The sequence below is a fragment of the Falco peregrinus genome, chromosome 7 (genome assembly GCF_023634155.1).
Source record: "Falco peregrinus isolate bFalPer1 chromosome 7, bFalPer1.pri, whole genome shotgun sequence".
In the NCBI taxonomy this organism is placed as follows: Eukaryota; Metazoa; Chordata; class Aves; order Falconiformes; family Falconidae; genus Falco; species Falco peregrinus.
In genome coordinates this window covers 41387266-41413337 of record NC_073727.1, presented here as the reverse complement: position 1 = coordinate 41413337, position 26072 = coordinate 41387266, and the positions used below count along the sequence as shown (strand labels likewise).

The following is a 26072-nucleotide window of genomic DNA, read 5'->3' as shown; positions in this document are numbered from 1 at the left end:
GGTCATTTGGTACACCTTGAGAAAACCATGTCATTCAAACTGCTGTCAGATGGCTGTGGTTATACAATCCATATGGACATCACCACAATGTGTGCCTCTCATGAGATCTGGCCTTAATCTAAGACCAGTAGCGGCACTGGCCTTGTGTGAGCAGACTCAAAGGGTGGGCTGTCTTTCCAGAAAAGGTTTCCATGAGATTTATTTAGCTGGTTTTGGTGTGGTGCTTGAACCTTATCAGATTGATTTCTCATCATGAAGGGCATTAGATTCTCCCTGGACTAGAAAGATGTTATTGGTAGGTTAGTCTCCAAGCATGGAAATCCTGGAGCTGCTGCCTTGAGGCACCATGGTTGATCTTTTGCTTAAAGCTGGAGGGTCAAAAATACTAGTTTTAATTAACAGGTTCACAAATAGCCATGGTGATGTTTTCCACCTACTCCTCCTGCCTGCCTCCATCACTAATCAGGGTGACATATCCTAGGCAAGGGCAAGAAAACGTGTGGACAGTGTAAGAAGATGCAGAACCAGCTTTAACAACTACCCTTTCCCTTTTTCCCTTTGGGTTTCCCTTTCACTTCTTTCTTTTTCCCTATCCCTTTCCCTAGCACTGCAGCAAATGATTGTCCTGGGTATGGGAGTGCCATGATAGGGCCAGGAGATCTGAAATTAAATGGACTAAGTAAAGTAACCAAAGACCAGCTAAGTGGAGGGTAAGGGGGAAAGTTTCCTTGTCACAGCAGTAGCTGGAGCACTGGGCATGGAACAGCTGCTCCACAGACTGGTATGCATGGTTGTTTTCCCCAGCATTAACTTCTAAGCCCTTTTCCTAATTTGCTGACACATATATGGTCTTACATCTTTATATATAGTAAATGCATAAAAACTTTTTATAATGGCTCCATGAATGACACGCTGCTGCCCTGTAACTCAGTAGCCGTCCCTGTGGTTATATAGATGTGTCCGATTATAGATCAGCCTTTCAAAAGTAATAAAATGAAGTGGCATTTTATGTAACTCAATGGGTTACAGTAGGAAGCTGTTAACAGTAGAGGATTAAAATAAAATTGTTCTGGATATTTAAAAAGTGATGAAATAAGGAGAAAAATAAATCCACCCCCAAACACTGCAAATCACTCCTTACAAGTTTGGCATCTGCCAAGATCCAACTTGGAAAAAAAACGCTGGGCTCATTCCCTCAGAGGGTCCTCCCACATTGTTCAAGGCATAAAGCTCAAGGGTAGTGTTCACTGTCCACAGACACACGTGGACAGACCATCCACAGGCACACCCAGTATCCTCATTAGTAAGTGCCACTAATCACACGGGGTTTTTTTTGATTGCTTTCTAAAAAAAATTACTGCTAAATCTTCATATTCTGTGCATATTCTGTGATGCGATTTAAACACAGGGGAGCAGATTTGATGCATTTCATTAGGTTTCCATGTTCATTGAAGGTAAACATTTAAAGGTAGGCCATTAGCATGTTACATTTAATGTTTATACATTAGTGTGTTTTAAGTGATTGGCTGACTAAAATGTTTCAACAGTGATCAAAGTATGATTACAAGTTGAATCAAATTATTGATAATGAGGGACTATAGTCAGCTGGAAAGAAACATACGAATAGAAATAACACCCAAGTTCCAGATTATTCATTTGTATTACTTCTAAAAAATCATCCCAGCATATCCTCGGTTGCCTTGATTTTCCTTTAACTTCTATGACATGACTGATACCATAAATAAATGAACTTGGATAACTCTCAGATCATTCACTGGATGTGGCATTGAGTAAATCACAAAACGGAAAAGCATATTCTCCAAGATGCGTTCCTCTGATGAGGTGGATTTTGGCTAGGCATGTACCTATCTCACATACTTAATAAACACAAGATTATTTTCCAGAATTTCACTGAGTAATTTTGCCATTAAACACTAAAAAAGAAAAAAAAATAATCAAGCATTCACTGTTAAAATACTTTAATTATTTGGAACACTAACATCAAGAATGTTTACTTGAAAATGTTTCTTTCCACTTTAGTCCATCTTCAAACCTCATACACTATATAGTACACTGACATGTTTCCTCATACTTGTAAAAGGTAGAACTACAATAAATTGTTTCACAAGATGTTTGGAAAAAACATATATAAGAAATTATTCTTCCCCTCTTCTATGATGAAGCAGAAGCTTAGTTTTAAAGTTACAAGAACAGTCAATATAGAGCTAAATATATTTGACATATTTAACCTCACAAATAAATAAATATATACAAGGGAGGTTACAGCATGTCAGCTACAAAGTAGAAGCTTTACACTGTAGAATTGAGAGCATTCAAGGGCATCTAACTGACACAGACAGTTTAAGATTACTACATGGTAGTAAAAAAAGAGAAAAAAAATCTTAATTCAGCAAAAATATTGATAGCTGTACATTAAACTGATAGGTTACAGCTCAGCGTCAGTCAGGATACTGTGCTTGCTTTTCATTTATATTTTACTAATCTATTATGTTTTAGTGATTCCTCATTTTTTCAGGAACGTTTGGTTCTCCTTCACTTCTGAACACCTTAATCAAGTAGAAATCTCACAGTAAGCTGCTATGTGAACACTATTATCTACAGTAGTTAAGCAAGTGGGATAATAAAATAGAAGTTCAGTAAATGCTTGTACATAATCTTTCCCTAGATTATTTTGCTTATTAAATATATCTGACAACACTCATCCATGTTAATAATTACATTTTAAGTGAGTCAGGTTGACTTTCATTCATACCACCACTTAAGTATTTGCAGTTACAAGAATGAGGTTTCGTTAAGGTCCGTGTAGCGACAGCAGTATTTCTGGACGGAATACCGTCAGGACATCCTCCTCCCACCAGGTGTTTGCAGCCAGGGAGAATATGCCATTTGTGCGGTCACAGCATTAAATGATCTCTGCACGCAAAAGCATGTGCAAAGAGCAAAGAAAGGCACAAATCCACACCCCTAATCACTGAACATCCACCTGCTTGGCAGCTGAAAAATCTCAGCACAACTTTCTGGTCACCTTTTGAATGCATTTAATTAAATATTTGGCTCAAAATATCTTTTTTAAAGCCTTTTTTTAAAATTGAGATTTCCATTAGGAGATTTTCTCCTCTGAAAACAGTATTTCAAAAGACCTTTGAAGTTTTTGCCCATGTCTTCAGTGACATGTACAGTTACAATTTTTATGAAACCTATCATGGGGCGAGGCATGCCTTGTGAGGAGAGATGCACTTTTGGCAGTCATGGCTGCATGCTAATGTGTCATATATTTACAGAGATTAAAACAAGTAAGCATGTTGTGCTGTTGTCTGTTCTCTGCAAACACACAAAGAACTCAGCATCATTATGCGTAGTAGCAATGCGAAATTCCTTAATGTTGTCTAAATGCTGTTTAAACTCCGTGCCTCCAACAACCTCAATCAAGTCAACTAACAGGGGGGGCAGGAGAGGGATACTGATAACGTTACGTGCCCAGAAAGATGTTATTTATTTATTACTGGTAAATGTATTCCAGGTTATTCTAATGTTGCAATGCCATCTGATGGAGTGTCTATACATACAGTATATCGTAAGTACAGAGACTGACAAATGAACCCATGGGTTTACAAAATATTAACCTTGTATTTAAATACTTAAAATTAAGTTTTAGCACCATTCATTGTTCTTAGATTATCTGTGGTACACATTTTGTCATATTTGCTGTGTGCATTATTGTAAAAATGTGTGGAGAGAGATCTAGGTATATATTTATAGATAGTGGAATGTCTTCTATTTTGTTTAGTGAAAAAGAACATTGAACATAGAATTGCAATGGGAGATGCCGCATTTAATACATACCAATCAATGAATGCTGAAACATGACTTTGTGTAAACTTTGGATTTGCCTGTGTACTTGTTCTGCACAGGTGGGTGCAAATGAAACATATGACTGACTGTTTCAATACAGATCAATGGGCTTAAAATATGTAAGGTTTACTAGCAACCTGCACACCCTTCTCAGCCAGCACATCTATGTAACAAGTGCGTCTCTATGTACATGGATACAAAATAGCCTGAATTTACAGCACATACTGTTGTGGTAAACAAGGTTTGCATGATTAGGTCTACTTAGTCAAAAATGGGTTTAAAATAACCCTTTAACACTGGTGTTAGGGTTTTATTCACATACCAATAAAGAACAGACAACACTGGACAGTCAAGAAGTAAGAATCTAAGTGTTGTAGAGAAAAATCCATATTTTTCAAAAGAAAAAAACCATCAGTAAACGGTCCAATAAGAGCTTGCCTGTTCTGTATGACATGTCTGTTATTTTCTCCAGGAGTCAAGACCTGCTTCTGTTTGGACTATGTAATTTAGAGTCAGGCTTGTGGCTCTTGAGTCTTAAAAAATATTTACACAGGATTACAATTAGCTGTTCAAGCATCGTGTTGGCTGGCACACATTTAAAAACAGCTCAATACCATGGTGGAAAATTGCCTTTTTCCACAACAGTAAAAAGGTAGAGAAATTGGCCCTCGAGTGGGAGCAGTTAACAGGAGGACATTATAAACTGGAAAAAAGGAACTAAACAGGTCACATTCTATGACATCCAGTATTCTCAGTTCCAGGCAGACTTTTTGTCTTCCTTCAGTTTAAAAAATTCAGAAGCCCAGTTAGAACTTTGTGCTGTGACTAAATGTGTCGGACATGATGATATTTTTATAGAAGTTGTCAGAGTGAGGATTGCAGTATCCTTTGACCTTGTCAATAACCTGGTGGACAGGGATGATTGACGTCTGTTCTCCATCCTCTTGGGCAAATTTTGAAGATGGCTTGTCAAGAAAAACATTCTCTAGGAAGAGGAAAAACGAACAAAAAATAGTTAGGGCTTCTTAAGCCGACTCACAGTGTAAGAGGCGTGTCACTCCCACATAGATATGCCTTCAATTGCCACTATTGCTGAATGAAATTAGTGCTCTAAAAGCCAGCACACAACTTTTTGCTTTGGTATTGCTGCTTCTAAATTCATTTAAAATGCCTGGTTTTGTGGGCCTCTCAGGTCTCTCTTGAAATTATCCCTCTATTCTTTTGCCTAAAGTATAACTGACTCCCACCACCTTTTAATATATTAATTTAATGTTGATGCTTTGAATCTTACAAACAAAAAAACTTTTTGATAGCACTGGAATAAGGGGTGATCTCCATAACATCTGGTAAAAAACTTCTCCACATAATAAAGTAGTGGAAAATTACAATAAAAATATTAAATTATTTCCACAAAGGAGGTTTTAAGATATGCACGGAAATAATGTACTCTGCACAGAATGCAGCAGAAGTTGACTTGTATCTTAAAGCAGACCACCAGAGCCAAAACTGGCTTAAACTTTGTGCTTGCCTGGCATCACTTTGTTTTTTACATAATGTGGAGGGTACAGACTGAACAACTGGGGTGGGCGGAGGGGAAGATGCAGAAAATTGGCATTCCTTAGAGTTCATGTGCTATAAGCCAAGGGTGGAGCTGAAGAAAAAAAGGAAGCAAGGCAATTCGCAGCCGGGCTGGGAAAGTCTGCTCCCAGCAGCTGACTATTGCTGTTCGGAGAACGGTCAGTAGGTAGAGCTCATGTAGTGAGCAATGAGAAGGAGAGAGCCTGTATGTCATTTTCTCAAGTACATCACCCTAATGAGCTTTCTTATCTCTTCCACTGTAGTGAATAAGGCTGGAACGAATTCTTTCGACCCAGGCAAGGTTTAGATCATTGCAAACGGGCAGTAAGATGGAGTATCTTCTGAAGCAATGTTTTCTACAAGTGCCTTTTTTTTATGGCTGTTTACAGGATCTTGGTGAAGTCAGCTTCAAAAATTCATTGACAAAGGATCACTTAAGAATTTAGCATATTACTTAAACCATTATTTCATACAAACCTTTTTTCCTATAGAAATAAATTTACTAAAAATAAACAGAAATAAACCCACCCCTGCAGAAGTCATGATACCAAGCCATAAAAGAGTGTAAAGTGTTGCAAAGGAGAAATGAATCGCAGTCAGAAATCAAAACAATTTCACTCATGAAGAAAGAAACAGGCATGTTCAGGCATATCAGGATGATTTTTTTGAAGCACGCAAGAATGTCCATGAATTGCAGCAAATAACTCCATGTCCAATAGCAAACTGCTGAGTACTGTGAGCCTTTCAATGTATGTACTTACTAGCCAACAGTACCACATTTGGAAGTTTTTCTACATGTTGAATGTCTTATTACAAAAATGAAAAGTTAATTCTCAGTCTTTAGGGAAAGATTTTGGAATTCCTTTTTTTTTTTTTCCCCCACAAGGCACTATTACATTGTTAAATATCAGCTATTTCCTCATGAAATTTGCATGCACAGGAATTATGTAAGGCCTTTGAAACCAGTGGGACCTTCTTTATTTTTTAGCTCAATGGGCTTCACACCTATGTACAGGGTTAAAATCTTGTATCACTGAAGTAAATGGTAGTTGTACCACCAAATTCTCTGCTGAAATAATCTTAACTTCTAATTCACAGAAGTATTCATATATGGTATTTAAACAGTATCTACAATAAGTTTGTTTCAGACACGTAGACAGCAGGGCCACAAGATGCCAAAGTGATTTCTTTCATCCACCCAGTAGGGTCCACCCAATATTCATGTCCCGGTTGGCACCTTCTGCATTCAACCAGCAGTTCACAGCATTGCTTTCAGGCATGTATAGTTTGTCATTCAGAGTTATTTTGGATGTGACTGGATATGAAAAAACAATGGCTAGAAGACTAATTGTGTAATGGCCATAGACTGAATAGAAGTACAATATCTCAAAATTCCTGTAATAACTTGTAAAAATGCTAAAAATTTTCTGGAAGCCTATCAGATTGTTTTTTGCTTTTTAATATATGCTTTGTTATGAGTCTTTCAACTTAATCTCCTTTCCCCAGGCTACTGTACACCAGCATTAGTGTCAGGACATGGTCTGTTTTCTAAAATGGTATCTTCCAAATGCTTCATGCCTCATGCAGAGTGCAGATACCCAGAGTTTGAAGCATGTTTATCCTTTGATTCAGCATCAATGGAGCAAGATGTAATAGTGAGAAATAAGCAGCATTTCTGATTAGCAAAGTCCTTTATGTCAATGAGGACATCATGCAAGTGGCGTCCCTCCACCCTGTTCAAACCATGCATTCAACAAAAGCAATTCTCACTTTACCTGTAATGCTCCACCACTGATGAGGAAAGGGCCTTAGAAGACATTATCTATACCACAAACACATGAATGCTTGTGTCAATTCCAGGGATTGGAATTCCATTATAACCATATTAACAAGAGTTGCCAAGACATGTAGCTCTTAAATTATTTGCCTGCAATTATGCTAAGACATCAAACCGAGAAGTTTAGCTGTATTAAAAATTGGAATCTTATGTTATTTTCTATTATTTTACTATGAGAAGATATGCCATTATTTAAAAACCTAACACTAACAAAAATTCTTTGGAGTATCACAGCAAAATGTATATTTTCAGAGGTGCAAGCAAAATGCATTAAAATTAAAAAAAATAAATAGAGAAAACTGTGGTATCCCCTTAATGTCCAACAAACCACCTCATTACAAACTATGATTACACTACCAACTGCAGTCTCTTTTAGGAAATTATGCATGGGATTAAGCTCACCACTTTTGAAGAAAGTACATGAGCACGTTCCTAACTACAAGTTTCTTTTAACTTGCTTCTTATCTGGAAATGTTTTATTGTTTTGCTTCAAGAGTACATTGCAAAACCTCCAGCACTAAGTCTCTTTAACTGTCAGACTGATAAAAAGCCCTGAGTCTGACAAAACACGTAAGTATATTTTTATCATTAATCCCAATGCCAAGGGTCTAAAGGTTGATCTGCCATGAGTACAGATTGGGATTCTCTGTCTGCAGAACAGAGAATGCTCTGCAGTGGAAAGGGCATGATGCTCTCCTCCTCTACTGTGAAATTAATAGTAGCACTGTGACCAGTGGATATTACAGACACTATTCATGGAAGACTGCTGACAGATGTGTCCTTTCACAGGAGAGCTGGACAGTTTGCTCAGGGCAACTAGGTGCATGGCACATCAAACCTGCAATGGCAGTAGGGACAGGCACCCTTGTGAGGCAGGCATGAACTGTGTGCTCCCAGTGCAGCCGTGAATGGCAGTCCTGAAAGCAAGCTCAGGTACACCAGAGAATTTCTAAGATACCACTCATTTTTACTGTATTTATACATTCTTGATAACCCAAAAAGATTTGCACTCTTAAAATACCTGATGAACAACCCTTCATGCTAATGGATGCACTGACTACTGGTTAGTGAGCAAATAACTGTAATTCTTAAAAAGGGGATTTCAAGACAAAAATCGTGTGCCTAACTGAACCAGGTGATATAATTATATATGTCAATATATGATATATGTCAATAAAAATAAGAAGGCATTTCCTGGAGATTATGCCACTTATCAAGAAAGGTATCAATTATACCACTCATTTTTACTGTATTTATACATTCTTGATAACCCAAAAGATTTGCACTCTTAAAATAACTGATGCACAACCCTTCATGCTAATGGATGCACTGACTATTGATTAGTGAGAAAATAACAATGTAATTCTTAAAAAGGGGATTTCAAGATAAAAATTGTGTGCCTAACTGAACTAGGTAATGATTGTCAATAAAAAAAAAGAAGGCATTTCCTGGAAATTATGCCACTTGTCAAGAAAGGAGACTGTATCATCATAAATGAGACACTGGGGACTCCTGAAAATAACTTAAGAAACAACATAACTTTTCTGACAGTAAAATTACATATTTCATATCTAAACATTGCTTCTAATAAATAGTTCAAAGCAAGTAAACACATCTTTGGGTTAAATATGTGTGCAGATTTTATTTCCACTCTGTTTTAGAAGAGGATCCTGTGATGATGTTATGTGACTTTACACAGGACAGAAACATGAGTTCACAAAAACTTATTAATGAAAAAATCCGAACTATTTAAGTGATTTTCTGAAATATTATCTCAGACATAAACAAAGAGACTTGCAAATCATTCCAGCTCCTCTTTCTTCGGTCCTTTAAAGTGTTCTTAAAATGAGCACGCTGTTATGTCATGAGTGGAATACAAACGATGCCTTTTATTACATACACTGTTGACATGTAAAGAATTAAGCAGTGGATATGGCATTCTATTTGTAGAAGGAAAAGACAATTCATACTCTGGGAACACAGTATCATTTCCGAGTAGCCTCCATTTGTTGCTTCACCCGTAACTGTGTTACAGTTAAATGGAAGGAATTCACTTTGACCAAGTGAATCAGCTGTGGACATGGACTCAGGAGACTTGATCCCTCTTTCCAGCTGTGCTGCTAGTTTTCATATTTCCTTGGGTGATGAACATCATCTCTCTTTGGCTTTGGCTACCCTTTGTGCTTTGGCTACCCTGTGTTTACAATGGGAAATAAGACTTACCTTCTTGTAGCCAAAAAGGTGAAAGTGCTATAGAAAAAGCAAGATTTGCTTTCGTCATGCCTACTTTGTTTAGTATGGGAACATACTGAGATCAGAAGTATGCATTGGATGTATAGTATATTAAGTTAAGATTCTTATCAAACAGTAACATATATTTTAAAAATATTGAAACTATACATATTGGTGAAATTTTCTCACATAACCTTTGGGTAGAAATCTCCACTGCACCTTTAACACAAAACTACATGTTCACAGATGCACCGCGTTACAGTGCAAGGACTCACCTGTATGGCTGTTTCGCTTGCAATATGTATTTGTTGTAGATTTTGATTTGGATGTTAAGTAGGTTGAATTGGACCCGATGGAACTAGAGGATAAGGATTTCCCCAGATTATCAGAACTCTTCTTTATAATGTTGGTTGCTGTTTTGCTCCAGTCTAAAAAGGATTGAAAAGTTTTACATAAATAATTACCATAGGTACTAAATGTCTCATTCAGTTATGAACATTTCAATTATCAGACACATTTCTTAGTTTTGCTTAACAAAAAACCTATCCTTTTCCTGTTAGGTAGCCTCTTTGGGTCTTAAGAAATACAAGAATTATTCCAACTTGATTTACTGTTTACCACAGTAGTTAAAATTGGTGGTTCTAATGCTCTAATGGCTGGATGGCAGCACTGTAAGAAAGACCCTTTCCAGGACGCAGGAGAGCAGTGAAGCTCTGTAGCAGTACAAGGACGCACAGTTTCATGACCTGAAGAGAGAAATTGAAAGGGATGGATAGGAAAGGGATGGATAGGTGCATTTACAGTGGTTTTATCATTTGAGGGCTTCATCTGCTGAGGCAAATACTACATACTAGTGGGTCTGCACTTCTTGTTCTAGAGTTTAGCACATTGGTGCACTATTAATGAATAATAATGGTTATTTAGTAGTTTTTAGTTATTTGAAGAGTTTTGTCTGAACCATTAACACAATAGCCTCCTATACTGGAACAACTTCCCAAATTAAACAAAATAAATAATACAAATAAACTTACTGAGGGAAATTGACACTGGAAAACTCATCACAAGGGTTCTAATAATAAACATATCTAACTACTTTTGCATCACATACTTGCAGGTAGTACAGGCAGTTTCACACCTTAGTCTTGCCTTTATTCACTGTATTGCAATTAAATTCACAATATGGAATAGAAGTCCAAACCAAAAACACATTGGCCACTTTAGCCCTGGGTTAAATCAAGACAAATATTTTATCCTAAATCATTGCTAGGGTATAGGTTACTGTTTCTCTGATTTAGCTATGGCAGTGTTGCAAGGCTTTCGCTTGTTTGTCTTTGCTTTTCACTTGTCTTTGCTTTATCATTGCATGCCCTAAAGTACACTTCAATTAGATAGGTATGCAAGTTCACATTTGGCTTATATTGCACTGCTCTGCCAGGAAACTGTGTCAGGTTCATGGAGAATAAAACCAGCCGGTGAGGATGGACTGGTTAATGCTAGGTGTAATGACAGTACATAAACTATACCACTGAAGTACTCGGATCCTTCAGGTTTTTATTTCTATCATACCCACAAGCTGCCCAACAGCAGCATAAAAATCTGGAAATAATTTGATCCATCTGTGTTTTCCAGTTCAGGAGTTAAAGCATGAACCACACAGAAACTAAACATATGAAACAATCTGGATGCAGGATCAGAACAAATACACTTTTCCTAATTAACTCTTTGAAATCATGAATCATGTTATCTTACTATAAACTGAAAGCATAAATGTTTTGCAGTGTACAAGTCTTGACAGCAAAGCAGTTACTTAAAACCTTGAAACAAACATTGGATGCCAAGAGAAAAAGGACACAAGGGTGTTTGGAGCACTGTTATTATCCAGGCTAGACTGGTTTACTTTACTAGGCAATAAGATTACACCACCTTATATCAACTGTAGATTTCAACCCTGGTCACTCAGCAAGAACCATACAAGCAAGAATTATATGGCCCAATATTATTACATCAGAGAGCAAAGCAAGATCAAGCTGCCTAAACACAGGAGTATAATGCCATCCGAGGTGGCCAAAGGTGTGGGAGACTGTAAACTCAGTGTCCCAAGTCTTGCACGTATAAGTGTCCAGATCAACTGCCTTCCTTTCTATCTAAGAGTTACAGATAAAGATGAACTTCAACTGTGGAACGTCATCAGGCTTCTGCTAAAGGAATTTTCTATGTTTTTGAGTCTCTAATGATCGCTCTGAATTATATGGTGAAGGACAAAACAGTTTGAAAAGGCAAAGATAAAAGCAAGAGAAGTCAGAGTGTTTCTATCTGCCTTTTAAGAACTGCTGCTACATCAATCTAACAGTCCACACAATTCAGTCAACATACTGTAATATAGGAGAAAAGGAATAATATTGGCTTTTGAATGACAGAGTTTAAATCTCTGGATCTTTATTTGATTTTCTTTTTTTTTTTTTTTCAGGGTCCAAAGAGCCTTCCAAAACCATGCTTATAGCACTACAAAATTTACCAGCTGCCTTCAGTGGAAAACTCAAAGAGAAAATGTGAGAATTTTTATGAAGTGATATCTGAAAAGTCCCTTGGCAATTGTTAGTACTGAAGTGACAACATATGATTAATCCATTTTTCCACATCTCTGGCTCATGTTGTATTATATTAAAAACAACATAGCAAGCTGTTCACCTGGGCTTTTACGCACTACTACAGCACCTAAGGAGGGGAGCTGTGAATTGCTTTTACCTGAATTGTCTGCCAGCCGGAATCGGCCACAACAGAGATGCCTCCTCCATTGTTTCTGCACATTTTCTTTCATAGCACAATGGAATACAAATATGAACAAACCTGCAACAAAAGCAAAAAGACAGCAAATGAAGCATGTATTAATAAATAGATAAACAGATTAACTAAAGTCTGCTAACAAAAGACTATGAAGTACAAGCAAAGGTAAATAATCCTAGAGTTTTGTTAGAGTCATCCATGCCTTACTGAAGAGATATGGAAATTAATTAAAGTCTTCCCATCCTCTATCTGCTATGTAAGTGTCTGGGATATCAGAAGAAAGAGGATAGGACTCCTTTTATTGACACTGTTGATTTAGATCCAGACAAGTGCGGATCTTTTAATTATTTTTTTGGCTTAGAGGAAAATAATTAAAAGGTTTTGTCTTTGAACCAAATGAATATTTTGAGCCCAACAGGACTGCAAGAGCCAGACTGCACAGTAAATACAGACACTATTATATTAGCAAGGAGATATTTTATCTCCTCCTGTTCTCTATTTACTGAACTGTGGGTTGTATTCTCTTAAAACCGTAAGCCTTGTAATTGGCACTAAAGAGTGCCCTGAAAAAGCACACTTGGATTTATGTGCATCACATGCATGTACTTGAAGTGATTATGAAAATGGTAAGGATATGTTCACAAGTATTAATTAGGTGTCCAGCTACTTAGTTCTGAAGAAAATTACCTGGTTTACGCATGCAATCGTAATAAATGCTTCTAAAAATGTTTTTGTAGAATGTTTTGTTCATTTTTCTCATATAATTGTATAATCTTTATTTTCAAGACAGAAGACAAGCATCTACCATGTGGTAAAGAAGGTCTTAACTGGGTGTATGGTATAATTTCATCATTCTACAGAGATACTTTGGAGCTATATATAGAAGCTGGAAATCTCATATGCTCCTGGCTCTTCCCAGGCAGGCACTGGCTGTGGAATCTTCTGCCATTCTCCAGCTTGGCCTGTTCTTGTTTTACTCTTATTCCCTGGGAGAAAGCCAACCTGAGGCTGAACACCTGATGGCAAAATGTTACTGCCAAATCCCTCATGATTATATCTTAAACATGAATAAATGCTACATAATGCGGGCAAATGTGGTTAAGTGCCATCCTCTAAAATTGTTTCTTTATGGTCATCATGAATAGCTCTGTACACTAATGCCTACTGTGTTTCAGCTGGTAGAACACAATGGCAGAGTATAGCTTGGAAAAAAAATGCTTTGGAGCATAAAATTATCCTCTCTCCTCCAAAGTGCTGACGTCTGATTTTGCATGGATGCATGTCATCGAACTGGACTTCTATTTGTTTATAGCCATCAAGGCCAGGCTGAGACCACTGAGACCAGTTAACTTTAGGTAAAGTTGTGTCATGCAACACTGTTTTTGCAAAATTTTTCAAGAGCTGATGGGGAAAAAAAAGGAAAAGCACATGTTAAGAAAGGCAAACATACCTTAATACATCCCATATGCAAACTCTGTTGCATTACAGTTACTGTGTTTGCATTTAGTGAAGTATTTCTGTGTGTGATTTTTTCAAGCACAGAGTCATTCCAATGCAATCGCTAGCAGCTCTTACAGGCTTAGAGATATGCAGTTGTCTGTGGCCCAAAGTACTTCTTAGGACTTGTGCACAGCACACACTTACTAAATTGATGCTTAAATAAATTGTGGTGAATGTTTGGAATGGTTTAAATAACAGTCTGAATGGTTAAAAAAGAAAATGCGTATGTCTCTAGTAATACAAAACAAATGTACTGCATTAAGTACTTTGCTCTGTTTGGGCTTGGTCTCCAAAGTTTTTTTCTCTGTATTTCATTATTCATTAAGTTTACAATGTGCTTTAGTAATACAGCTTTGATTTTGTTTCCCAGGGCCAAATCAGACCCTAGGCTTGGCTCTGGCTTGGCTCTGACTTGAAAGTATTTGGCTTGCCCAGGCATATGTATAAAATGAGCAGCCAAAAAAGAGATGTTCCCAGATTTTTTTCTCTGAGCATCAAAGAGAGAATAATAATTTCCTATGTAGATGAAATAGCAATGTACAGTAACACCAGTAGTTGTTGCAATTTACTTTTTCATTGCCAGTGCAGAAAAAACAGTTGATGGAGGTTGCTGGTATAGCTTGTGCAGTTTTCAAAAACTAAAACTTGAGAGAGAATAAACATGTTTACTGAGGCCTTGATAATTAAGGTCATGCTAATACTGATGAAAGACTTGCCATACTGAACTGCTTTTTGCTGCTTGGAAATGCTTCCTGGTACAAATCCTCGTTTTTTTCTTTGCTTCATTCCACTCCCTTACTGTTCCATGTGCACTGCACCAGTTATATGTGATTTTAAACATCCTCTTCCTTGTTTCTTTGGCTTTGCTCTTTCTGACACAGCAATAAGCATTTTCAGATACAGAATTGTTATCTTCCTGTGCTTCATATGACGTGCCTGAGCACATACTGTGTCATCATTGCTACCACAATCTGTGAAAAGTTCATCACTCCTTTTTTCATTTGCTCCCCAGGTTTTCCAGTCTTATTTTCTGACTGAACTGCCTTCCAAATACTCATTTTCCATTGAACAGTGCTATTACCCCACAGAGACTTAAGCAGTGGTGGTCAGTACTCTGCACATAGAAATTTAATTGATGGTGCTGGAAATTCTGGTTACAGAGAACTTGTTCAATTTGATCCTTGGCCTGCTTTTCAGAGTTTTAATCTTTTCTCATATTCTTCCCATACTTCTAATCTCTCTAGGCCCTTCTGAATTTCTAACACAGACACACTGCAGCAAATACTTCATTATGCTGCTAGGGGAGTATCAGAATGTGTCCTTTGGAAAAAAAAGTCTTTAGCAAGAACACTACATCCAAACAATTTTTGCCATGTTGCCTAGCATTTTAGGTTGAAACTGAACCAAACCAAAACCCACAACATTATTCTCTTTCCACGAAAGCTCAATAAATCTTTTAGCGCAGTAAATACATCTCAACTGTAACAGATAAAATCCACACAGTGTAACATTAGGTACTTTTTCCACAGAGGCAAGACATTTTGCTGACCCTGGGAGAATTGGTTTTTAGCTCAGTATTTGTGTGGCATAACACATGCTCCTCCATTGACATCCTTGGGTTCATTTTCAGTTATGGTTGTTTTTCCAGGGAAATTTATTTTTTGTATCAGTATGTGTAGTATAGCACATGCCCTTTCAATGACCTTCTTGAGTTTTTTCTTTTTGTTACATTTTTCGTTGTTCTTTATTAGTGGGTAGGGCAAGTGGAGGTGGAGATTCTTATGTCATTTGGTACATATGCAAATTTCAGCTCTGAGCTGAAATTCTTTTAAATGTCAGCTATACATTTCTGTAATTTATAACTGATTACAATTTACAGCATTTTTCAGAAGGATGAACTATGTCATAAAATTAAAATATTCAAAACTTCAGTAAAGGAAATGAAAATAAGCCAACTATAACAGTCATTGGATTTTCCTTATAGAACCAAAGAATCCCCCATATCTCTGTGCCATCTCTCCACACCGAAACAGGGCTGAGTTTTGTTTTATTAGCTTCTCATGCCTTAATGAAACAGTTATAAGCTTTGCAGATTCCCTACAGGAATAAATTCAGGACAGAAGCTTCCTATATTTGTTATAATCAGTGAAAGGAAATGTTGAAGGTCATACAGAATCTATCTCAACAGAGAGCACTGCAGATTCAGTTAGGAACAGTGCTATTTATAATAACAGTGCATTTTATGGAAAAGGCCTTGAAACAGTAATTAATATAGCTATGATATTCAACCCATATGTAGTTGGTATCATTATTCCACGTAAAGGGAAACTAATGATGGTTTAATATCAACTAGGGATCTGAGTTCTCTAGTAAACTGACTGAACATAAAATGTCTCAGATCAGCTATAGCTCAAATATTATTTGTTCATGGAATAGCAATTCAGCTTACCTTGCAATGAATTGAAAATTGAGAAGAGGTACAGGAAAGGAAGAGTTAAGGGACCCCAGGCGAAAAAGGCAAAGCCCCATGTCATGCCCAGGAGGAAGGTCAGGCTGACCACGCTACGGAGGTTCCTTAGAATCTCTTCTTTCAGGCTCCGATTAGTTCTTTTCCCATTCCTCCCACAGATCTGTACCATCACCACAATAAACATGGCAACGTTCATGAGAAACATGATTCCAAAGTAGCCCGCACAGGTCACATAAAATACAACTTCATTTTTGATCCAGCAGCTGTAAAAAATATGAAAATATGATCATTTTTAGATAATGCAAACTATCCTCCATTCATTTATATGACCACAAGGAAAATCACCCTATGTCTGATACCACTGATGCAGAGCTAAACTTTAAGATGAAACCTTTGTTTATTTTCTGTTTGTAAATAGGATGAAGCCCAGTGGCATCTTAAGTGACTCTGGTCCATAGTATTATCATGTCAGAAATCTGAAGGTGGTACCATATTTTAGTTAACACTGATTAAAAAGGAAATCTGACCTCAGATACAAGCTGTAGGAACTGCAATCTCGTCATGGTAAGTTTAGATTCAGTATGAGTAGCTTCACAACTTTCACCTGTGTGAAGCACAGGATGCTTTAGTAACAGAATGGATAAACTTGGATCTTCAGTGTCAAAATCTCAAGTTTCTGCCACTTGAGCTATAAAAGAACTCATACATCTCTGGAAAAGAAGCAGGACAGGTAGTCCTTTGAGGTAGCCATTTGACAGCCATGTGAGAGAGCTAGCTTATTCCTCCAGCAACAAATGGCTGGAATGCTTTGCACGATACTGTAATAAAAATACAGAATGACCTTTTACTTATCATGATGAAGCTTTTTCAGGCAAGTAACAGAAAATGAAGTGACAGTAATTTTGGCATTTGGAGATTATTATCTGGACATCAAGAGAAGAACATGGAAAGCTATTGAACTACAATGACAAAAGCCTGGTTTATTTACGAAGGAGGCTATTTGTATACTACTTCTTTCTTTGCTCTTACCTAGAAGATATAGCTTTCTTTTAAGATAAACCAAAACAGGTATTTTTATTTTATTTTCACGTCAAAACTTCTGAACATTCTTTTGCCATGAGTGTTTGTACCTGGCATTGGGTAATGCAGATTTCCCTCCATTTTTTTTATAGCCTTCTTCACACTTCAGTTTCCAATAATTTAGAAGACGATTTTGCCTACTTTGCTTGTTTAATGCACCTCTGACTTTTCCATAGCAATTTGACTATGCTATTTTTTTCCTGCAGACTGCAAATGCTAAATTTTAAGAGATTAAATGAAATACTCACAAGTCATCTCCTCCTTGCCCATTAGCATCTTTGCCATATAACTCTTTGCCATAAACAAGACTTGCATTTGTATTAGCACTTGCCAAAACAATTGCTATCACCACAGCTGGCAAACCTGTAACACAAGAAAACTTGCAGTTTGCTTTCAAGTCTCCTAAACCTTCAAAATTACCATGCAAATCTCAATTATTGATATCTCCATCCCTATTGCTTTAGTACAAGGTGTCCTGAGATAGATCTATGTCAGAAAACTGCACAGAGAAGTACAAGGAAACAATTTTTCAAACAGTACAAATGTATAAACTGTCAAAGCACTTAATGGGCATTAAGGAATAAGCCTCATAATGTTTTGTAAGGTACAAAATGATATTTTAGTATGTGATGTAATCTCTGTTAAATACCCAAAGTTAAAGTTGCAATTGCACACAGGTTCTCATAATATAGTGAGAAGATTAACAAACTATTACAAAACCAAGATCTAATGGAGGGATGTTTTTCAGGGATCTTTTTTTCAGAGATGCTAATGTCATTTGATTAGGCTGGGGAACTGGGTAACATGAACTTGAACCTGTAATTTCTCCACTGCTTCTCTCAACTGTAAATGTCTTCTCTTTTTCTACAGCTTTATATATCCTTCACTTATATGTGTCTCCCAAAAAATGAAGCAAAATTTCTACTTTTTGATAAGAAGGAAAAGGGAATATTTTGGGAAAATAGACAACTATGTGGAAGAGAACTCTGTGTAGAGTGGTACAGCTTACACAAAAGAAATCTACGTTTCCTGACATGCCTTATTTACATGTCTTATCCTTTCTATGACAAAACAGATTCAAAGGGGAAGAGGTTAATTTGCTTTTCCGACCACTCAGTCCTTGTCCTCTGCTGAGGTTGCCAAAGAGGATGCTAGTTGCCAATGGAAAGACATCAATTATCAGCTGGACTGAGGTCAGTGCTCTAGCCATGAGGTTAATGGTTTTGTATTGTGTTGTATTATTTCAAACACAATATGTGCATTCAGGCAGAAGGCACAGATTCCTGATACAGAAAAATAATGAAGAATAAAAGCCTTGCTGCCCGAGCCTCACAGTTATTTTTCAGTATTACATTTTCCACTTCAGTCCTGCTTAGGGCAGGCAGGATCTCTCTGTGGTATAAACACTGTGCTGAAGCTGAGGAACTTTTGGTTGGTTCTGATTCTGCCATAGGCTTTGAACTTGTTTGGAAGAAACTTTAAGATGGATTGAAAGCTTTTTGAAAGCCAATGCAAAGATCCTCATAGGTTTTGTAGTAACTTAGAGTTTCTGAATTTATTGTGTCATGGTTCTCCCTCTCTGATATGGCACTAACATTTCCCATCTCCAGTTCTGGCCCCTCTGGAAAGTAAGACCAGTTTATCTGGTGTCTCTGCTCCTCCTCAGGCTGTGAGCTGCTCCAGGTGGAGAGTGCCAGTTATGGTGTATTTGCATGGAATTACCCAGGGGAACTCAGTGACAGAGAGGGCTGGCTGCATGCCGGCACTGCCATGGGGTAGAGGGAAGGAAACACCATGCAGATTTTGATTCTTTTCTGCATTTGTGATAGGGAGCTTTCATATAGCATCATTTCAAAATACATGCTAGGTAAATACTGCATCTGCTGAACTCACCCCAGCCAATGATGCAAAACTTCAGTATGTATCGCCGTATATACGTGTTGAACACTTTCACTAGAGCAATGTACATATGAACAGCTTCTAGTCCCATCCATGTAAAGGTGGCCAAAAGAAAAAAGTGCAGAAGTGCAGCTACAGCAATGCAGAGGCCGTCTATGTCAAACGATGCAATCCAACCATCAAGCAAGAAGATCAGGTTAAGAAAGAGCAGGGCTGTGCTCAAATTCATCAGGATTTTGGATGGATAATCTCTTCGCAACTTCCTAATGAGAGAAATACAGGTGCATATGATTAATTGGCTTCTACCACTCAAGCCACATACAGCAGCTGGGTTTACTAGTTTACAAAGTAAATAAAAACACAGGGAACTTCCTCCTAACTGTATGTTTTTGTGGCAATAAGGTATAGGGATGTGTACCTCTGTGTGAAATTGCTGAAGCCTTTGGTTGTGTATGGTGGGAAAGTTACACTTCTTTGGGTCCTTAATGAGCTAATTAACTATGACAATATTTTAGCAACTGATTTATTATTAAAAAACATTCAACTTAAATATAATACAAAGTGTTTTATACTTCAAATGAAAACTGAAGAAAATGAAAAGAAAGCTTTCAAAATACAGCTGACCAGAAGGTCATCTCTGCTTATTTTATATGTAAATTTTGCTTAATTTCTGGCATATATTGTCCAGTGCATGTTGCTTTCTGTTTGGGTTTTTAGGTTTTGATTTTTTTAATAGGATCTTAGAAAGAATAAAGATCAAGTCCATTTTTCTGTAACTGATATACATTGAAATGTACGAACTGAGAGGCAAGCCAACAACTTCTGCCATCTTGGACCAGAACACTATACCATAGGTAATGCAATAGGAATGCAGTCACTGGAGTTATTTAGAACTCGAAAACCCCCTTTGTGTCTGCCCCCCCATCAAGCTGCCTTTCTTTAGCAGCTACTCTGTCCTGTCCTGTTACAGGCAGAATGGTTCCTTTGTGTTGACATGACTTCATTTTCTCTTTTCACTGTTCACAGAACTGTCACTTCAAAACTTTTGCATTCCCTTGAGTCACTTTCACATTTCAGTAGGGACTGCTGTTGAAACTGCTGTAACACTTCACAGTTTATCTTCATTTTACTTCTCTTCCCACTTCTTTTTGAAGGGTTCTAGGAGCTGGAAATTTATCTTTTTATTCTGAGGACTTGTTATGCTCACACAGGCAAGTCTTGTTTTTACATAAAGCATGCTTGCAGACTTTAAAACAATACATAGATATTCAGAATCTAGAGGATATTGTACTCCCCAGAGAGAAAAATTTGAGTCATGCTAGTCTTATTCTCAGGCCTGAGCAGCACAACACATTGGAAACAGGGGGAAAGAGTCTGAACTTGCATCCCCGTGAAAAAAATTTCCACTTGCAACATGTGACCATGGTTATGGAGGGTTTTTTTGTTTGTTTGTTTGTTTTTTAAATTAAAACGTAGATTTCCCTTTCTAAACAAATTAACCGCACTAATAATATAACTAATTTATCTTATCACATACAGGTACTTCCTTTGTGATGTTTTTCACAGAACTAATACTTACTCAAATGCAATATATGTCAGAAGAGTTGCAGCTGAAAATATAGCAGATATCCCACAGCCTATGTAAGTGATAAAGGTGAGGACCTTGGTATTCTGTGGGTCTATTTGTGTAACGGTTCTCTGAAGGTCCTACATGAGAGAGGAGGAAGAGGCATCAGTTATAGCAAACACCTTTTCCATGAGCACTACACTCTTGGTGATCAGTTGAGTAAAACTCAACAATGCTTTGGCAATAGCACTATAATCCTGACATTAGGGTTCATGTTTACTGAGTATACTCAGTCTATAGTTACACCTCTCACTTCCTTCCCATAGCTCTTCAAAACATTGTGCTTCAAGTACTATAACTGCTGGGATCAGCAGATAGACAGAGCCTGATACTGATCCTTACAATTCAGTACCAGGAATTCAAACATACTTCTCTGGAAAAATCTCTCCTTTTCAAACTTTTTTGTTCTGTTGCTTATAGACAACTCTCTTTAAGAAGATGTAAGATTTAGGCAACTCATTTAAAAGTTTTCATACTGAAACGTTTTGCAACATTCATACAATATTCTGGGGAGTTTCTGACATCACTTATTATTAAAAGTTTGTAAGAGCCAATGTAGCTAATCATCTATGGGTGAAACCAAGGGTAAGATACTGGGTTTTGGTTTTAAGGTCTGTTTTGACATGCAAACTACAGTTATAAATAGAATTGGTCAGCAAAAATAGTGACAAAGACAACACTTAAAAAAAAATTGGAAATGAAGCAGGAACATTCTGAGGATTTTTTTTCCAGTTTTCTGTCCAACTGTAATTGCCACATAGTACCATCTGAGAATAAATGCCAGTGCTATTTCCTTTTCTAAGGACAAGAAAAAAATGAGAATATTTGGATCTATATCACTGTAGAGTAAATGTGAACAAATACTAACACATAATGGTATCTATTCTACAGTCACTGTCACTGTGGTCTCTAGAAAAATTATCTAGTAAAAAGAAATGAACAAAATACTACAGACCTTGCCATTCTTCATAGGAAAAGGAAGGAGCAGGTTTTTTTACACCCTGTCCCAACCTTATATGACAGTTTAAATATATATGAGAGTGTTATTTGAAAATAATTTGATATCTAAATTAAAGTAATAAAATATTATTAAAGCAGAAAAGCAACTAGAAGGGTCAAAACTGTGTAAAAACTATTGGAACACATCCCAAATTCAAAGAACTTCTGCCTTATTTCCTACTGCCACAAAAGCATTCAGGGAAGAGAAGGGAGTCATTGAACATATCCTAAAGAAAGCCCTTTTTTTTCTCCCTCTGAGGATGAAAAAGTGAAACAAGACCACAATTTAACTTGCAAAAAGACAAAAGGCTTGTGGCTTTTTCATATCTACATCTCAGCATGGCATGAAGAGAGCAGCTCTATTAAGGGTCTGGAAGGCCAAAGCTGAAAGTCAGTGCATGCAGCTCCCTTGGGCAGTTAAGTCCTATGTGTCACTGCAACAAGTTAAATCAAAACCCAGATACTTCCACTAGGAGTGTTACTATGGTGAGGACCAAACATCTTTTCTGCAAGTATGTTTTAGAGACGAAAGAATGCAAATTTCAGGAGAGAAACGTTTCAGCCCATTACTAAGCATACACACACACACACACCACACCACCACCCCCCCCCACCCCCCCCCACCCAATATTAAGAAAAGATAGCAATATTCCATCTTTTTCACATTGGGTTATTCTCTCAGAAACACTACATGTGCAAATTGCTAGAGGCACCTGAATGATAAGGTGCTTAGGCTAATGAGGCTGAAGTGCTCTGTATGGTTCCCTCTTTCATCTCTTTGATACGTAGACTAAAGGCTATGTTTACCTATCTCAGCCAACCAGTCTGTAGACTTTGGTTAAGGCTCCGATCGAGTAGAGTTAAATGTTTTGTACCAGCCCTCAGTGGGCACACTTTTTCCAACAGATGGCCTATACTGCAAGGCATTGCCAAAGCTGATTAAAGCCATTTACTAGAAAACAGCAAATACAGGTTTACACATTTCACAAAAGAAAGTATTACTTTATAGTTTTTGACATTAGATAAATATAAATCTTGTCAGATGTGCAACCAAAATTTCCAAGGGACAATTTAGCCTCTTTAATCTCGGGATGAAAGGGAATCGTGTTCCCTTGCCTTTTCATCCTCATTAGCAGTTTTACTGACTGTGAGACATTTTTTTTTCCCCGACTGTTTTCCCTAACAATATGAGTCTCTTTTTTTTGTTCTGAAAACAGCACCTCAACTTTTTCTCCTACTTTTTTTTTTTTCAAACAAATTCCCACTTCTCTGATCTTGAAATTTCAAATCTACCTAGACTTTTTTTCTCATTCACTTCCCTCTTGTTACACCCTCCTGTCTCCACTCAGGTAATTTTTGTCAGATTATATTGTTAAGGGAAATGACAGGGACCCCCTCCCTGCACCTTAGGACTCTTTTGGATCATTTTTTTCTATTTTGCTAGTGGAAGTGTTAGTACTGGGCCTTGATTTTACGGTCCCTGACTTTCTTTTTCACCCAGCCGTGTCCCAGCTTTGGAGTTGGATGTTATAATATGCTATTTGTACTTTGGTATCACTCAGAAGTCTCAACCCCAGGTCTTTTGTGGCACAGTATTTTCAAAATTTAGAATACTCTTATGGGCACATTTTACTTTTTGTTTTATAATATTTAGCCACTTGTAAAGAACATAATAATAATAATAATAATAATAATAATGTACTTTCATTACTAATTCTATTCATTACCTCATTCCTGAACCCTTATCACTAGCTATTTTGTGATGAAAAGACAACTTTATGACAATAAGGGGGAAAAATATGTATCATTATTAAAAATAATGTGCAAAAGAAATAACCCAAGTAACAAAACCAAGAGTTGTCTCAATGCAAGACAAAGACTGCACTGCAGTTCCTAGGAAAGATAACTTAGTGAACAGTGAGGTTGCCTACCATTAGGACCCCGAAGTGTGTGAGGTGGTTGCATAGGCAAACTGTCTCGTTTTCATTGGACTTGGCGTCCACTTGGCAGCCCGCAGGGTTCCAGCCACCATTGCCACCTATGGAAATGAAACAGGTGAAACGTTCCAACAAACTCATGTCATCCTCTTTTTAAACAAATTGCTCACTTCATCTTGTGCAAATGCAGAAATGCTTTCTCAAATTGAATGGGTGAACATTAAAAACAATCAGGACAGAAGCAAGTATGAGATTTCCTAGCAGAGAATCACACCAGATGAGTGTCCCAGTAGTGGACTACTGAGCAGAAGCAATAGACAGCTACAATAAAGGTAGGGAGCTGTTTGGTTAATGAGGGATGAGTGAGACCTAATGTGTGGATCACGCATTATATCACATTATATCACACCTCAGTTTTACCCAACAGTAAGATGGTTTTAGAACTCCCTTTTACTACACTGATGTGATTTCTACACCTGCCTTCCTCCTACTCATATACCTCCTGTCACATGAAAGTATTTATGGCCCAGGAGCAGACGATCCCACCCTTCCTCTCTGCAGTGTGTAATGCAGAAGGTCAGAGTGGATAATCCCAATGACCTTTTGTGGTCTTAAGAAAAAAACATGAAGTAAACTATCCCCTACTCACTCCACCTGAAAAGGCCATGCTGAAAAATAAGTAAAAAGATTTTACCTTTAAAAGTTAAATGTTAAAAAGTAAAATTTGTATTTCTGATTACTTCTTCTTTCATTTTCCCCTGCTAAAATATGAATTAATTTTGTGAAATAGTTCATATTCTCTGAACTCTAAAAGATATTTTTTGCATAACTCCAGGCAAAATCCAGCAAATTATCTGACTGGCCCTATAAATGTACCTCCAGTTCAAGACAGAATCTCTCAAAAGACTGTGAAGATGTTTCAAAACCACTTTAAGCTCTCCCACACTCAAGCAGCCAGTGAGAATAGTTTCCTCCCTGTGCATTTCTCCTTTAATGAGTTTCTTAAGACTCGCTTCCTAAGTAGATTTTTCCCCCTTCATTTTTATCTTTCTGTATTCTTCTCAGTTATTCTGTCTGAATTTCCTGCTTTCAACTACAAGTTTGGATGCTAAATTTTATTTCTTTCAAGACTCTGTACCAAACCCCTCCACCTGATATACTACTGCTAAAGACAGTTCTCACTCCGTCTGTTTCATCGTAAGGAAGAGTAACATCTCAGTAGTGATTGCTAAAATAGAAAGTACTGGAAAGTCACCCCAGAGAATTATTTTGTGCAAAGGATGAAAAGCATGAGTGTAACATCACACATGGGTTAGGCAGTAGCGATGAACAATGGCCTAAAATGCTGCCTTGTTAATGTGTGTCTCCACATGAGACCTCATCATGCTGACTGTCATCCATTTACAAGGCAGATGAAACTTGTGTAATGCAGTTCCTAACCTTCCACAGAATTAAAAAACAGCTTAAGATTTGTAACAGGCATAATCTCACCACTAAATAACCCAACATTTTAAAAATGACCAGTTAAAAATATTGCTAAGAACCATTCATGTGTCTGAGTGGCATTACTATTTAATTTGCACAGACAGACAGATCAGTGAAAAACTATTGTCAGATACAGAAAAGTAGAGAAAATTAATTTACGAATTTAAAATGTTAAACAAATTTACATTAAAGTATTTTTACAAGAATAATTAACATCTGCTGTTACAAGCAACTGTACTAACCAGAAAAAAATGATACAGTCTGAAGACTTCTTCTAATTCTGCAAGGACTGATTAAGAAGCAAAATGGCTAAGACGGTGAGCAATTTTAAAACTATGGTATTTTTAAACTTACCATTTTTGTTCATATCCCAGAAGACACAGGTAGGCTTAGGATCTTCCTAGAGAACACATGACATGCAAAAGTAGACTTGGTATACCTCTTCAAACATAAATCTCATCAACATACACATTTACAACAGATGTTTTACTCCTTATCTTTTTATTTAATGAGAAGAAGAATCAATATTTGGATTGTCAATTTTTTTTTTCTTGTGTCATATTAGAACTTACTCCACTAGAAAGACAGATCTGCCCAGATTATAAAATCTAGAGCACTTTTCCTCTGCACTGTTCCTTTTCCACATCCTCAGACTAATTAAGTTTTATTGTCTCACTAAAGTCATCCATGAGTATGACGTCTTTACAGAGTCTAACTACTTTTTACTGTTCACTTCCTAGGACTTCTTGATGAATCCTCTATATAACTGGC

At 37.2% G+C, this 26072-nt stretch overlaps 1 protein-coding gene across 8 annotated transcripts in view; it reads right to left on the bottom strand.

Moving 5' to 3' along the window:
* Positions 1–1962: 1962 nt before the first annotated feature.
* ADGRG6 (adhesion G protein-coupled receptor G6) overlaps positions 1963–26072 on the bottom strand; it is a 112757-nt gene continuing 88647 nt past the window's right edge. For 5 of the 8 annotated variants that reach the window (XM_055810347.1, XM_055810343.1, XM_055810341.1 and 2 more), the window contains 9 exons: positions 25656–25701; positions 23811–23917; positions 20833–20960; positions 19248–19516; positions 17603–17717; positions 16254–16537; positions 12266–12367; positions 9796–9948; positions 1963–4858 (listed from right to left, as the gene is read on the bottom strand). In XM_055810347.1, coding sequence (XP_055666322.1) covers positions 4680–4858; positions 9796–9948; positions 12266–12367; positions 16254–16537; positions 17603–17717; positions 19248–19516; positions 20833–20960; positions 23811–23917; positions 25656–25701 — 1383 coding nt within the window. In that variant the 3' untranslated portion in view covers positions 1963–4679. Of the gene's footprint in view, positions 4859–7226; positions 7274–9157; positions 9539–9795; positions 9949–12265; positions 12368–16253; positions 16538–17602; positions 17718–19247; positions 19517–20832; positions 20961–23810; positions 23918–25655; positions 25702–26072 lie in introns of those variants that run through there. The other 3 variants (XM_055810345.1, XM_055810344.1, XM_055810346.1) reach the window with 3 other exon arrangements.